This window comes from Schistocerca gregaria, chromosome 6 (assembly GCF_023897955.1).
Source record: "Schistocerca gregaria isolate iqSchGreg1 chromosome 6, iqSchGreg1.2, whole genome shotgun sequence".
Classification (NCBI taxonomy): domain Eukaryota; kingdom Metazoa; phylum Arthropoda; class Insecta; order Orthoptera; family Acrididae; genus Schistocerca; species Schistocerca gregaria.
The window spans coordinates 480,682,198-480,698,922 of NC_064925.1; the positions used below are offsets into that span (position 1 = coordinate 480,682,198).

General features: G+C 46.4%; 1 protein-coding gene across 1 annotated transcript in view; it reads right to left on the reverse strand.

Moving 5' to 3' along the window:
- Positions 1-1,714: 1,714 nt before the first annotated feature.
- Positions 1,715-16,725, reverse strand: part of LOC126278916 (uncharacterized) — a 248,837-nt gene continuing 233,826 nt past the window's right edge. The window contains exons 5-6 of the mRNA XM_049979191.1: positions 10,486-10,672; positions 1,715-1,786 (exon numbers count right to left, since the gene is read on the reverse strand). Coding sequence (XP_049835148.1) covers positions 1,715-1,786; positions 10,486-10,672 — 259 coding nt within the window. The remainder of the gene's footprint in view (positions 1,787-10,485; positions 10,673-16,725) is intronic.

Genomic DNA, 16,725 nt, shown 5'->3' on the forward strand with positions numbered 1-16,725 from the left:
GTTTTATTTGAAAAGCTTCGAGAGTTTACACCTAAAGAATTAGGAGACATTACCTTTCAGCACGTCGTCGTAGGTTTGAATTAAGTACTTGTCTTTCTGTATTAGATGGGAGTCATTATTTGGCGTGTGCAGCTCCGCTTCGGTCAATACAGTCGTCATCGGGAACGAGACGATGGTGCGTGGAAATGACAGGTGAGCGGACGGGACAGGCTGATGGATGAGGCAGGGGCAGGTGGGGGGCGGCAGAGACCTGTGAGGCGGCGTCGCCGTCGCCGTCGCTGAAGACGCCGTCGAAGGCGAACATCCTGGTGGCGGGCGCGCCGTCGCCGGGCAGTTCGTGGGGGCGGCAGCCCGCCTCCTGCTGCTGGGGGCAGGTGAGCGAGGCGAGCCGGCGCCTCGCGTCCACCGCCAACACGGCGCCGCCCCCGCCGCCGCCGCCGCCGCCGCCGCAGGGGGTGCGCACCCGCAACAGCACCTTCACCTGCACACGGCACACGTCGGCCGTCACCCTTTGTGTCCCCAACCGTTTCGCAGGTAAGCAAAGTTGTGAGATGGCGAGCCGCTAAGGGCTGCTCTTACTGTGAACAAGACTGACTTGTTGCAAACCTTGTTCACAGTACGAGCAGCCCTTAGCGGCTCGCCACCTCACAATTATTCGTGACGTCGCCTTTTCGGCTTAGATCTTTTTTAATATGTGGCTTGTAAGTACTGCATCTTTTTCCAGTCAGTACAAACTTTAATTGTATTAAACTTTTATATACCTAATATGTTTTGGAACAGTGAGTCTAATTCTGAAGACGACGCTCTTAGTAGCGACGAAACCTGATCAATTTTGACCTAATATTTGTGGCCGAGGGCTTATTTGTTCTAATATAATTCTGACACGCTCACTGAACCTTAGCAGCTATGTTCAAAGTTTTAAAAATTATTTATTTCTTTCATTCCGTTTCAAAATGTGCGACTTTTGGCCCGCAGCATGTAACCGCGAGAACATGACGTCGCTTACAACGTAAACATTAGCTCATCCGAGGAAGGTGGAGTAGACATCTATAGAAGAAGGAAACCTAGGAGAATACAAACAGATACTCAGATGCAAAGACGGCCAAAGCGACATCCCGACCTGCAACGGCGAGGAATCGCATCGAGACAAATCTGTCAACTTCCAGACGCACGGGATATTACGAACGCCTAACACAGACGTGTAGATATGTCCCACTGTAAATGGCTCACGAAGACGACACTGCCGATGGTGAGAAAACATGATCAGATATTAACACCAGTACCTCCAGCAAGATTTTTTCAGAGTTTTTTCTATGACTGCCAGTTAATATCTGGGCTGTCCCCAGTAATTACTTCGCAATAAATTCCCAATTCGTAGAAACAGTACCCAACACAAGAGGGTCTCAGTTCTCCCAACATACAAAACATGAAAACAAATTAAACCCAATGTCTGCAAAGAGAATCTCAGATAAGCTCTCGAACGACCCGCCTCCCTCCCTGTGAGAGGAAATGAAACGTACAAAACATAAAAATAAAAAAAAAAATTCTAGGCACATCAGTCATCAGGACCGGCAGAAGGCGGCAGTAAGTCGGCCTGCCGAAACATCACACCATCAGAACATCGCCACTCAGCTCCTTCCTCTGTTCTTTCAAGGGCAGCATACCCCAGTGAAGCCTAAAATCGCTCATGAAGTGGTGAAGCCTTGGCGGCATGTTATAGGCCATACATTTTCCCAGGGCAATAAATGCTGACGTTCACAATGCCCACGCAACCATTCATTCCAGTCTGTAAAACGAAAGAACCCTTTATAAATCCAGACAAATTTACGTGACAGATTCTGACAGGCGATGAAGCTCCAAATCGAATGAGTACTATCGCTGGTCAATTACATGCACATTAAGCACGTACACAAATACACTCTTAAAGTCTCTACCCGTGAATCTGTTACGTGCGAATTCCTGAAACTAGCAATGTGTTGCAGAAGAGATGGACTATCAGACACCTATTCAGCATCTTTAAGTGTTTACCATACGGGAAAGTGCTCTGCCAACTGAGCTAACCAAGCACGACTCACGCCCCGTCCTCACAGCTTTACTTCCGCCAGTACCTCGTCTCCTACCTTCCAGACTTTACAGAAGCTCTCCTGCGAGCACTTGGCCGCGAAAGGCAAAGGTCCCGAGTTCGAGTCTCTGTCCAGCACACAGTTTTAATCTGCCAGGAAGTTTCGTCACAGGAGATATTGAAGGTATACAGAGAAGACAGCACGAATGGTCACAAGTTTGTTTTACCTGCGAAATAGTGTCACTGAGATCTTGAAAGAATTGAGCTGGTAGGTACTATGTCGAAAAAGCCAACTTAAGAAATTTCAAGAACCAGATTTAAATGACGACTCTAGGAATGTACTACAAGCCCGTTCGTAAAACTCCCACGGGGATCATGAGGACAAGGTTAGGTTAATTACAGCACTCACGGGGCCATTCAAACAATCATTCTTCCCTCACTCCATACGTGAATGGAACGGGTAAGGCTCTTACAACTGGTACAAAAGGATACATCCACTGGCATGCAGCTCACAGCAGTTTGCAGAGTATAGGTGTAGATGTGGAAATGTATATGGATACACAATAAAAGAAATTACGTCTTAGAAAGAGTTTCGCAGAGGTGTTGCTTGGTTCCCTTTCCTTTAAAGTTATCCAGTTATTCAAATGTTATACTGTAGTGGTCAATGAAACTGCCATTTACTGAAGATAACCTAGCTAGCTCTGCAGGTAACTGCCTTATGAGATACTAAAGAGAATGTCTCTGTGGTTGCGACACGCTCAGCTTTATAAGTGTTGACACAGTTGAGATAATTTCTTATGTAGTTGTGCAAAACGTGTCAAATTTTAGTGCGAACTAGCTTTATTGCTTTGAAAAAGATAAAATTTTGTACCTGAAGTCAAAGCGCCACTATTCTACTTTTGTTAGTATCAGGTATATGAAAAACGCCATTTACAACAGAATAAGTGACAAATAAACTAGTGTACTCTTCAGTGTATTTTGACTTTTCTTACTTTAGTGTTATGGCTAATTTCGCGTCATGTGTTATTGGATACAAATATATCTTTTTATGTAACTGTTGGAGTAAAATTCTTCTTCATCATCATTTTCTTCCAGCAGTAAGTACAATGATAATTCGCGATTATTAATTTCAGAAAGATGCGTCTATTTCCACGAAATGTTCACGATTGAGCTGCAGGCTACAGCATTTGACCGTGTCGTGCTCGGCGCCATTGCACAAAAATAATACACGTTAATTCCTATTTTCTCCATACCGTAGTGAAATAAGGCTTTCAATAGTTTCCAGATGTTAGCTACATTTGCCGGCCGGGGTGGCCGAGCGGTTCTAGGCTCTACAGTCTGGAGCCGCGCGACCGCTACGGTCGCAGGTTCGAATCCTGCCTCGGGCATGGGTGTGAGTGATGTGCTTAGGTTAGTTAGGTTTAAGTAGTTCTAAGTTCTAGGGGACTGATGACCTCAGAAGTTAAGTCCCATAGTGCTCAGAGCCATTTGAACCATTTAGGTACATTTAGTTCACAGCAATGTATCAGCCAAAACGGACGAAACGTAAAGTAGCCATCAACCACATTTCTTCACTGCACACGATTCATATTTTACGCTGCATAGTACTTGGAATATATGAATCACAATAACTATGACCAATATCAACAGAAGTGACACTTCACCATCAAGCTATAATGCGATATTGTAAGATAAGTAAAAATCAAATGTTTTGCCATCTAGTTTCCCTAGAATTGAATGAGCATTATTTTATCGTAAAGAAAACGCACAAAACCGGAAAAGGGTGGTTATTAATTTAGAACCTCTACTGAGAAACTAACAGTAGGGGTTGACGTAACTTTTTAAGTACAGCATTTTTTACAGAAAGAAATCCGGAAAAATCCTTTTTTATCAGCCGCTCCCCAGGAAGCGCTTCCGGTGTGGCGTGCCCCGCCGCTGAATGCCGCTGCGAACTGCCGTGGCTTGGACCGCACCGCTGGACCGCTTTCTGTCTGGCCAGGCCTCTAGCAAAAGAACTCGCAGAGAACCCGAGAAAATTCTGGTCCGGTGTAAAATCACTAAAAGGGTCTAAGGCTTCCATCCAGTCCCTTGTTGACCGGTCCGGTGTGGCACTTGCAGATAGCAAAACGATAGTCGAAGTTTTAAATTTCACGTTCAACAAATCGTTCACACAGGAGAATCGCACAAAAATAGCGTCGTTTGACCATCTGAAGACTTCCTCATGCACGACATAGCAATGAGCGTCCCTGGTGTACAGGAACAATTGAAAGATTTGGAAACTATTAAGTCACTATGTCTGAATGGAATCCCATTTCGGTTTTACAAAGAGTGCTCTACGGCACTGGCCCCTTACCTAGCTCGAATGTATCACGAATCTCTTGTGAGAGCAAATTCTCGAGTGACTGGAAAAAACCACACGTCACTCCTGTATATAGGAAGTGCAGAAGAACGGACTTGCATAATTACAGACCAATACCCCTATCTTCGATTCGCTGCAGAATCCTTCAACGTATTCTCAGTTGGAATATAATAAATTTCCTTGCGAGGGAAAAGCGTCTGTCCGCAAACCAGCACGGTTTTAGAAAGCACCGCTCGTGTGAAACTCAGCTTGCCCTTTTCTCACATGAGATCCTGTGATCTATGGATGAAAGACAACAAGTGGATTCGATTTTCCTAGATTTCCTTAAAGTCTTCGACATGGTGTTGCACTGCCGACTGTTAGCGAAGGTACAAGTGTACAGTATAGGTTCCCAGATATGTGGCTCGAAGACATCTAAAGAAACAGAACCCAGGATGTTGTCCTCGATGGCGAGTGTTCATCAGAGACAAGGGTATCATGAGGAATGCCCCAGATATTCTCTATCTATATGAATTATTTGGGGGACAGTGCGGGCAGTAGTCTGCTGTTTCCGTAATTTTCGGGTTTGCAGCCGGATCCCATCAACATTCTGCCACGATATTTCGGCCCACAGACGTCCGGCCATCCTCAGGTCAGTAGACGAAGTACTGAAGAGACCTGTTTTTTTTTTCCTTTATTGCATTTGGATTCCTCCCCCCCCCCCCCCCCCCCCCCCCGAACAGCAACGCAATAGGTCGCTCTACAGCCTACAGAAAAGTTAAAAAAAACATAATGAGATTATAAACATACAATAGAAACAGGTGATAAAACGGTCACACTGTAAACAGCTGTAAAATGGCGGAGGATTTGGAAGTTGAAATATAAAAACGACGCGTTGACAATGCGGATGAAGACACACAGTATGTAGACAGGCACAACTAAAAAACTAAAAGACACGGTGACAGTCAAGTTTCTGTTCATACGAGATAAAAAAAAAGAACTAGTGACAGTATGGTGGTTGTTCGCAACACTGACAGGGGACGCACAACACTGAACATTCACTTAAAACTTTTATATAGAGGCGAAACGGCGGCAGATGGGGGCGGGCGGAGGGCCCGGAGCTGTGAGGGGAAAAAAGGGAGGAAAAAAAAAGAGGGAGCCGACGGAGGGAGAGGACATAGACAAAGGGGGGGGGGGCAGGGCGGACGCGAGAAGGAGTAGCGAAGGCAGTGGAGGGGAAAGCAAAAGGACTCGGGGGATAAAGAGCCTGATGCAGTCATGTTATTTAAAGCGAATTCCACGCATGCGGATCGTACTAGCGGTTTACGGCGCATGCGTTTGGAGGTGACATGCGCGAGGCAGCCAGGTTGTGTGCTGCCCTCAGTGGTGAAGTAAGAACAATCCAATCGCTGAGTATCGACTGAGCATGATGTCGATTCCGTTGTGAGGGCATAATTTTAATAATTGGATTCCAATTTTTATCCAGCTGAAAGCCGTTATCACGATTCATTAAATTATAAGCAAGACGTATTTCCACGGATTCTTTAATTACAGTGTCCTAGAAGCTGGAAACCGGTGAAACATTTTGGTATTATTTTATTCAATTGAATGTCCCATCTAAATATATTGTTCAGCTACTGCTGATTTTAAAGGTTGCAGCAGATGTATGTGTCTTTCATGTTCTACACAGCGTTCCTGGACCGTTCGTGTCTTCTGACCTACATATGCAGAGCCACACTCACAGCGAATTTTATAAACACCCGCCTTCCTCAAATATCTTCAATGGACACGACTAAGGCCCTGATCTTTACTGGTGGGTGGAAGATGACAATATTATACTTCGTAAGCAATATGCCTATTTTAGAAGACACGTTCCCGGCATATGGAAGGAATGCAGCTGATTCATAGTCGTCATCAGTCTCCTCAGAGCGTTGCTTTTGTTATTATAATTGTGGATGGCTTTCCGTATTTGTCGCGAAGTATAGCCGTTCTCTTTAAAAAACTTCTACAGATGCGCTAATTCTTCGTGAAGGCTATCAGAATCTGATATTACATGCGCCCAATGAATTAAAATACTAAGAACACTGGCGGTTTGTGCGGGGTGATGGCGGCTGGACGCCTGAAGATATAGATGCTGTGGTGTAAGGTGTCGAAATTGCGTGATTTTAGGACGATACAAGATGACTTAGACAATATTTGTAGTTGATGTGATGAATGACAGCTAGCTATAAATGTAGAAAAATTTAAATTAATGGCGATGAATAGGAAAAACAAAAACAAAACCATAATGTTCGGATACAGCGTTAGTAGTGTTCTGCTTGACACAGTCGCGTCTTTTAAATATCTGGACGCAATGCTCAACCACAATATAAAATGGAACGAGAATTTGAGGACAGTGGTAGGCAAAGCGAGTTGCCCACTTCGGCTTATTGGGAGAATTTTAGGAAAGTTCGGTTCATCTGTAAAGAAGACCTCACATGGGACACTGATGCGCCCTATTCGACTGTTTGGGACCCGTATCGGGTCGGATTGAAGGAAGACATGGAAGGAATTCAGAGGTAGGCTGCTAGATTTATTGCCAGTAGGTTCGCACAACACGTGTTATGGAGATGCTCTGGGTACTCAAATGGGCGTCCCTGGAGGCTAGGCGGTGTTCTTTTCGAGAAACAGCATTGAGAAACTTGAGGGAATCGGCAGTTGAAGCTAACTGCCGAACGATTCTACTGCCGCAAACATACACTGTGCGTAAGGACCATGAAGGTAATATACGAGAAATTAGGGAGGCATATACACTCCTGGAAATTGAAATAAGAACACCGTGAATTCATTGTCCCAGGAAGGGGAAACTTTATTGACACTGGGGTCAGATACATCACATGATCACACTGACAGAACCACAGACACATAGACACAGGCAACAGAGCATGCACAATGTCGGCACTAGTACAGTGTATATCCACCTTTCGCAGCAATGCAGGCTGCTATTCTCCCATGGAGACGATCGTAGAGATGCTGGATGTAGTCCTGTGGAACGGCTTGCCATGCAATTTCCACCTGGCGCCTCAGTTGGACCAGCGTTCGTGCTGGACGTGCAGACCGCGTGAGACGACGCTTCATCCAGTCCCAAACATGCTCAATGTGGGACAGATCCGGAGATCTTGCTGGCCAGGGTAGTTGACTTACACCTTCTAGAGCACGTTGGGTGGCACGGGACACATGCGGACGTGCATTGTCCAGTTGGAACAGCAAGTTCCCTTGCCGGTCTAGGAATGGTAGAACGATGGGTTCGATGACGGTTTGGATGTACCGTGCACTATTCAGTGTCCCCTCGACGATCACCAGAGGTGTACGGCCAGTGTAGGACATCGCTCCCCACACCATGATGCCGGGTGTTGGCCCTGTGTGCCTCGGTCGTATGCAGTCCTGATTGTGGCGCTCACCTGCACGGCGCCAAACACGCATACGACCATCATTGGCACCAAGGCAGAAGCGACTCTCATCGCTGAAGACGACACGTCTCCATTCGTCCCTCCATTCACGCCTGTCGCGACACCACTGGAGGCGGGCTGCACGATGTTGGGGCGTGAGCGGAAGACGGCCTAACGGTGTGCGGGACCGTAGCCCAGCTTCATGGAGACGGTTGCGAATGGTCCTTGCCGATACCCCAGGAGCAACAGTGTCCCTAATTTGCTGGGAAGTGGCGGTGCGGTCCCCTACGGCACTGCGTAGGATCCTACGGTCTTGGCGTGCATCCATGCGTCGCTGCGGTCCGGTCCCAGGTCGACGGGCACGTGCACCTTCCGCCGACCACTGGCGACAACATCGATGTACTGTGGAGACCTCACGCCGCACGTGTTGGGCAATTCGGCGGTACGTCCACCCGGCCTCCAGCGTGCCCACTATACGCCCTCGCACAAAGTCCGTCAACTGCACATACGGTTCACGTCCACGCTGTCGCGGCATGCTACCAGTGTTAAAGACTGCGATGGAGCTCCGTATGCCACGGCAAACTGGCTGACACTGACGGCGGCGGTGCACAAATGCTGCGCAGCTAGCGCCATCCGACGGCCAACACCGCGGTTCCTGGAGTGTCCGCTGTGCCGTGCGTGTGATCATTGCTTGTACAGCCCTCTCGCAGTGTCCGGAGCAAGTATGGTTTGTCTGACACACCGGTGTCAATGTGTTCTTTTTTCCATTTCCAGGAGTGTAGACAGTTGTCTTTCCTTCTCTCTGTTTGCGAGTGGAATAGGAAACGTAATGACGAGTAGTGGTGCGAAGTACCCTCCGCCATGCCCCGTACATGGCTTGCAGAGTATCTACACTACTGCCCATTAAGATTGCTACACCAAGAAGAAATGCAGATGATAAACGGGTATTCATTGGACAAATATATTATACTACAACTGACATGTGATTACATTTTCACGCAATTTGGGTGCAGAAATCAGTACCCAGAACAACCACCTCTGGCCGTAATAGCAGCCTCGATAAGCCTGGGCGTTGAGTCAAACAGAGCTTAGATGGCGTGTACAGGTACAGCTGCCCATGCAGCTTCAACACGATACCACAGTTCATCAACAGTAGTGACTGGCGTATTGTGACGAGCCAGTTGCTCGGCCGCCATTGACCAGCCGTTTCAGTTGGTGAGAGATCTGGAGAATGTGCTGGCCAAGGCAGCATTCGAACATTTTCTATATCCAGAAAGGCCGTACAGGACCTGCAACATGCGCTCGTGCATTATCCTGCCGAAATGTAGGGTTTCGCAGGGATCGAATGAAGGCTAGAGCCTCGGGTCGTAACACATCTGAAATTTAATGTCCACTGTTCAATGTGCCGTCAGCGCGAACAAGAGGTGACCGAAACGGGTAACCAATGGCACCCCATACCATCACGCCGGGTGATACGGCAGTATAGCGATGACGAAGATGCGCTTCCAATGTGCGTTCACCGCGATGTCGCCAAACACGGATGCGACCATTATGATGCTGTAAACAAAACCTGGATTCATCCGAAAAATGAGGTTTTGCTATTCGTGCATCCAGGTTCGTCGTTGAGTACACCATCGCAGGCGCTCTTGTCTGTGATGCAGCGTCAAAGGGTAACCGCAGCCACGGTCTCCGAGGTGATAGTCGATGCTGCTGCAACCTTCGTCGAACTGTTCGTGCAGATGATTGTTGCCTTGCAAACGTCCCCATCTGTTGACTAAGGGATCGAGACGTGGCTGCACGATTCGTTACAGCCATGCGCATAAGATGCCTTTCATCTCGATTGCTAGTGATGCGAGGCCGTTGGGATCCAGAACGGCGTTCCGTATTACCCTCCTGAACCCACCGATTCCATGTTCTGCTGACAGTCGTTGGATCTCGACGAATGAGAGCAGCAATGTCGCGATACGATAAACCGCAATCGCGATAGGCTACAATCCGACCTTTATCAAAGTTGGAAACGTGATGGTACCCATTTCTCCTCCTTACACGAGGCATCAAAACAGCGTTTCACCAGGCAACGCCGGACAACTGCTGTTTGTGTATGAGAAATCGGTTGGAAACTTTCCTAATGTCGGCACGTTGTAGGCGTTGCCACCGGCGCTAACCTTGTGTGAATGCTCTGAAAAGCTAATTATTTGCATGACACAGCATCTTCTTCCTGTCGGTTAAATTTCGCATCTGTAGCACGTCATCTTCGTGGTGTAGCAATTTTGATTGCCAGTAGTGAATGTAGATGTAAATGTAGAAACCTAGAACGCCCATTACTGTCACCTCTCGACAATACTCTTTAAGGCCCTGCAGAGAGTGGTAATGCTGAGGTGGAGAACTACAACAGTAGACCAGCAACGAGATGCCCTCCAGCGCCCGCTGCCGCCTGACGCGCCTACGGCTGTGACCCACCTTACTCTGCTGTGCAGCGGGTGGCGTCCTCGTGCGCAGGCGCAGTTGCGGCGGCTGCGGCGCGCCTTACCTTGCTCATGGGTCTGGTTGACAGGTAGCCCTCTTCCGCCTGGGGCGCCTACATATGTGACCCACCTCACTCCACTGTGTAGCGGGTGGCGGCGGCGCTCTGAGCAGGCGCAGTGACGGAGGCTCACCTTGCCCGTGTGGCTGGGCTCCCCGCGGCCGAGTCTCCTCAGCAGCTGTGGCGGCAGCGCCGGCGGGGCGCGGCGCACCGCCTCGCTGAAGCTGAAGCCGCAGCTGTAGCTGGAGTTTCCAGCGCTCTCCCTACCAGCAACCGCGGGCCCCGGCGCCAGTCGCGCGTAGTACAGCCGCTCACTCGCCCTGAACACACCCAAGCACAACTCAACGGCATTCTAAGGCGAAATTTGAAAAGGGAATTTAAATTCAGGGACAGGATATGACAGCTTTGACAAGAAGTTTCTTCTGATGGCTTTTTGTAGGAACTGTATATAAACTGCAGCGGTTTACCATAAAACTGCGTTTCGCAAGTTGGACATTAATTTCTTATTATATCTTTGCACCCAGACGCGTTTTGCCTTTCTAAGGAGGCACCTTCAATTGGTGTCCTCGAATACTGCATGAATTTTTTTTTCGTTTTCACCCAGTGGTTATAGATTTAAGACAGTTCAAAGAAGTTTTTTTATACGTAAACGAAAAGTTCATTATGGACTGACGTTCCCTCATGTTTCTCCATTGTACGAGTATAGTCAACTAGTGTAAACTGTGAGCAAAACAAACGGACATCTACGCGAAGGCAAGACCGTACCAGTTACAATGTAATACATGTCTGGAAGTTATATTAAAAAAATCAGAAAATTCGACACCTGACACAAACAACATATCAGAGCATGGAAATGTCGTACAAGTCACGCAACGTTTGTGGAACATTTAGGAGTAACGGGTCGCAAGACAACTACAAGAAAGAAAGACATGAAAATAGAATAAATAATGAAAGGCGCCTGCTATCTTTACAAGAAAATTATCTCACGTACAAAACAAAGGGAGTAAAGGAATTACTAAATGGGCAAGTGGATATGACTATCCATTCATTGTTTACACTAACTGATGATAAAAAGCCAGTGGATGATCACAAATGCTATTCCTCGGCTAAGTACACACACACACACACACACACACACACACACACACACACACACACACACACAAACACACTAACAGGTATACAGTCACACACAAAAAATTGAAAGCAGAATCTTGGAAAGTGGCCAACACTTGCAAAAGCAAATGACACTCTACTGCAGTGGTTAGTGCACTACTGACACGTATGATTACTGAAGTGGATGGGAAACTCAGAAGGTATTTGGTATCGAGTGGCTGATTATGATGCTCTGATATTCGTGACGTTTTCTTCTGTTTACCTATTTTAGTAGCAGGGTTTTCGTAGACGCAGTGGTTAGTAAGCCGTCTCCTGCACTCTGGGAGTTGAGTGCTGAGGGAGTACGCAAATAAGTATAAAGCCGTTGGCGCGACTGTTGAGGGTAACAAAGATGGCAACAGGAACTGAGAAGGGGCTCGTTACGAGCGGAAATTTATTCTTTTAACATTAAGGATTACCAACGTAATTAGAGATAGGTGTACTGTCTCTGAAGCGAATGCACGATTCATAATTACATGTGATGTTTATGTGTTTCCATTTAGTGAATGTCCACATTAATAGTGATCAGAAAAGGGATTTCGAAGGAACCGGTAATTACATGGTAGAAAGTTTGTTTGCAGGGAATAGTTTCTATTTTCGCTATAGATTGCGAAAGACGTGGTAAGGATGTAAAACATAAGAAAATCCTAGAAAATAGTTACTAATTTTATGTGTCAAGTACATTTATTGGTCGGCCATTCAGGTATATTTTGTGTGGTTCCTCTAAACTGCTCGAGGTAAAAGCCGATATAGTTCTACAACATAAAAAATTTAAAAAAGCCAAGATTGAGTTCCTTCCCTAGTCTTGTCCAATCCGAGATGGCTACGACATCGAAGTGGCGTTAAATTCGGTACTGGTCCATTTTTAGTGCATCAGCTCCATGTAGGAAAGTGAGGTTATGTTGTGAATGTTTGTACTGAATCACAATAATAGTTCCACCAAAACTTGTCCACGGCCAGTTTCGGCTTTCAGTTCATTTTCAAGTGGTCATAACGGAGTATAAAAGACAGAAAACTACAAGTAGCATTTTAAAATAAGACACGATTAGTTATACGTAATATAATTATAAATAACATATTAGCGTACGTAAAATAAATGCACTGGAGCAGAACTTAAAGGCGAGAGTAACGCTCGCAAGATGTGCTACCGTCGAGTAACAAAGCTCGATGAAGCTCGGACAGTACATAGGAAAAACTACTATAGTATAGTACAGCATGGTAAGTACAGTGCAGAAGGTAACAGGAAGAAATAATGCATGAAGAGCATAGAAATGGCACTTTTATTCAAAGACAATAACTACATTAAAGTCACCCTCGAAATTACAATAGGTGGGACATGGTTCTCAGTAGGGTATGTGATGACCAACATGCTCCTGTGCTGGTCACAGGGATAGCAATGACTTCATGTGGTGGGGCATTCCATTCCCTCACCAGAGAGCTTAACAACCGCTGGATAGTTTTCGGTGCATGTGGGCATACTCCGCTCAGATACGTCTTCCCAACACAAACCACAGATGCTAGAAGGGACTGAAGTCAGGCAAACAGACAGGCCAATAGATTAGCCGACTATCCTGTCGTACCAAGAGCTACTTGACCTGCGCTGTTCGATGCAGTCGCACATTGTCCTCCATAAAAATGACATCACGGCCGAATGCATCCCTGAAAACATTCATATGGGGAAGGAGTGCTGAGCCGGCAATACATCGATTCGTACACTAGAGCCGTCTTTCTAGGCGTGTAAGGCCTGGACGGCAGCGCCACCTGCTGGCAGTTTTCTCGCAACTGGGAGGTGTGGCTCTGAGCCGTGGGCAGTTAGGAATGCACACCGGTCAACAGCGGACGTCTCCTGCCGCTACGGCGTCTCGACGGGCTTCAGCACAAACTGCCAGCGCGTATAATGAGAGCCAGAGTGATGTACTCGAAGGGCCGTATCACCACGGCTAAGCTGTGCATGTGCAGCGATTTTTGCCAGCATCTGTCCTACAAAGTGGCCAGTGCGTTCCACCAGACGCTGTTTTCTTACCTCGGCAGTTGCTGTTGGTCGATTCTTTTCGTAGATGACCGTGGTGAGAGCCAAATATTGCATGTGCGATGTATTTCTGATACACTGTCTCACCTTGTAAGCCCTTATCTGAGACCTCTCATGTGACATGTGCCGCAGCTGGCCTGTCTTGTTCCTAATTTCAACTGAACTCGATGTGCTAAACCACAGTGCTGAGCTGCCTATCGTCACTGTGTTAATTTGTTGAATTAAGGCCACTCCTGATGGCCTCGTTACTGCGTGGCTATCCTATTAATGAATTAAAGTTCCGATCAGTCAGAATTAGTGTAGGCAAGATGAGTGAAAGTATGTTTTGCAATTAAAGACTGTTTCACCGGCCGCTGTGGCCGAGCGATTCTAGGCGCTTCAGTCCGGAACCACGCTGCTGCTACGGTCGGAGGTTCGAATCCTGTCTCGGGCATGGAATTGTGTGATATCCATACGTTAGTTATGTTTAAGTAGTTTTAAGTTCTAGGGGACTGATGACCTCAGATGTTAAGTCCCATGTGCTCAGAGCCATTTGAACCAACTGAAAAATTGTTTGATAAACTAAGGAATACTTAGTTACTGTTCATGCAGATTTAAACCTGAGTGATGAAGTCTTACCAAATCTCTGGTTGTTTTACCTTATAGTCTTGTATTTTAAGAGGCAAGAATGAATCTGAGAGTTTTCATCTAATAATGGCCGCAAATTTTCGAATTCGGGCGTCGGGTTCGATACATGCTTTGGCTTACACCTGGCTGCCAGCTCTTTCCTGTGTTTGCTATACCGGCCAGCCCAGATTATTTATTCGCACTACTAAGCTATTGTGCTGTGTCTGTGCGCTCGTGGCATCACCGCCTGAAATGTTTGCCGCGAGCCCGCACTCGCTACCTTTCGTGTCCGCTCCCACCCTGAATTTTCTTAGCTGCTCAAAGTTGATAAATCACTTGTCTTGTTATGGATGTCTATAACTGAATTTGATCCATTCGGTTGCGGCTTGCTAATGGCCAATCTTTCTTGGATTTCTGCCACCAGCAATGTTTTACGTTTGGCGCCGTCTCAGTGTCTTGTCTGGAGACGACACGAGAGTGATTGCGCTAGCTTGCTGGTCGGGCCGCGGCCTACATTTATACATCTAATGATAATTTGGTGCAAATTATTTTAAACTTCAGTAGTAGTAATTGAAACCTGAAAGGGCAAATTAATATGTCTTAATCCCATTGTGGGTGGTTAATTAACCCTGATACTGAATGTTTGAATAATTTGGTTATTCATTGCCCTGGCCTGCAAAATCATAAGAACTGAAGTCGTATGTTTTAGATAAGCTAGCCTTCAGAATCATTTCATAGCGGTAGTAGTTTGCATTTCAGATTGGGTGCTAAGCAATGTGAATCGTTTTTCTGGTAAATTTTTGAGAAATTGCCTTTAATTGTCTTGCACGAGAAAAACAATTTTTAAATTGATCCTGTGTAGCTTGGTCATAGGCGTGGGGAAATTAGCAACTATTTGGCCTCGTTATTTAGGTATTAGTTGTTTTGTTATTTCCATAATTTGTTTTTAAATTTTAGATGGATTTTACGAACTTTAATTAACCGTACAGGGAGAAAATTCATTATTTCAGCCTCTGCGGTTAAGTGCAGTCTCAACATGACTATGGTTTGCCTGTAAATTTTATATGCCATTTGAATTTAATATTGTATGTGAGACGCGATGTTACTGTAATTTTGGCGCAGAGGGTCGACTGAGTACCCTTGTTTACTATTCTTTCGAGGTGGTATCTGTTGTTGAAATTCTCACTGATGCTGTATGAAATTTGTTATTTATTGTAATTATTACAAGCAGTTAAACTGAGTCATTTTTTTAATCGAGTTCTGTACTTAGGAGTATATAACTATGAATGCTGCTGCCCCTCTGCATCTTTGGGTTCCCCCTTCCACTACACAGCCACTTGCGCTCCACCTTGCGTCGTTTTAGCTCAGACGGACGCATCAAGTTGAGTGTACAGTGTTCAAAGATTTGGAGGGCAGTACGTCAATGCAACATTATGCTTGACACACCGTAACTCCTGGACCGCCAACTCAATCATGTTCGACAATGTTTCTGGGTGTGTTAGTACTCATATATGGCGAAAGATGCTAACGGGTATGGCACCGAGGAACACTGTCGAACATCATCGGTTTGGTGGTCCAGGTGTTATGGTGCGAGTAACCATAATGCTGCATTGGCCTACTGCCCTCCAAATTTTTGAACACAGTACACTTAACGGTGGGCGTGACTGTACACCTTCGCCAAGCGCGTCGTTTGAGAGATGCATTCGGCCCCGACTTCATTATTATGGATGACAGTGCGCGACCGCACCGAACAGCACAGGTGGAGGAGTTCTTGGGACGAAGGGATATTGGGCACACCGCGATTGAACAAGCCTGCAGGTTCCTCCGACTTAAATCCCATCGAGCATGTAGGATGCCTTGGGGATTCTTACTGCAGAACATCCACATGCACCAACAACCACCCAGCAGTTTTAAGCCATCCTGATGGAGGAATGGAGCGCCCTCCGACAAGTACTCCGCACGTTGCAGAGTATGCGCTGTCATCTGGGGTGACGATACATGGACCATGTCCAGCCTTTTGCAGTGTCCAGGGGTCCATTGTAAATCTCGGTGACTCGAGTGTAATTATTGTCTTCATTAAAAGTGCCATTTCTGTCCATCTCATTTCGTATTTATTTCTGTTACTTTATGTACAATACTTTAGTGGTTCTTTTAATCTATGGTCCAAGTTTCATCGAGCTGTGTTACTTGACAGCGACACATCATGAGAAAGTTACTCTCGTCCTACAGTTTTGCGCCCCACTGTATACATTCATATTGTTATAATCGAATACATGTTGCAAAACTTGCACGTCATGTACCTGTTTGGTAATTTGTGTGACCTGGACACACGGGTGGAGCAGGAGGAGTTGCTACTGAGAGCCGGCGGAGGGCGGGGAACTCGCACTGACCAGCGGCTGGTCACAAGTTAATGCTAGAAGTCCTCGTGGACTGCCACCTCACTCCGGTGAGGAGGTCGGCGTGTCCCGTTATACCCGGACAGCTAGGCTGCCGGGAGCTTAAGCCACACAGTTTGGAGGGCTGGAGACAGTTACGGGACATCCTCCTCAACTGTAGTTGTCGATACCAGTATTATTTTTCCAA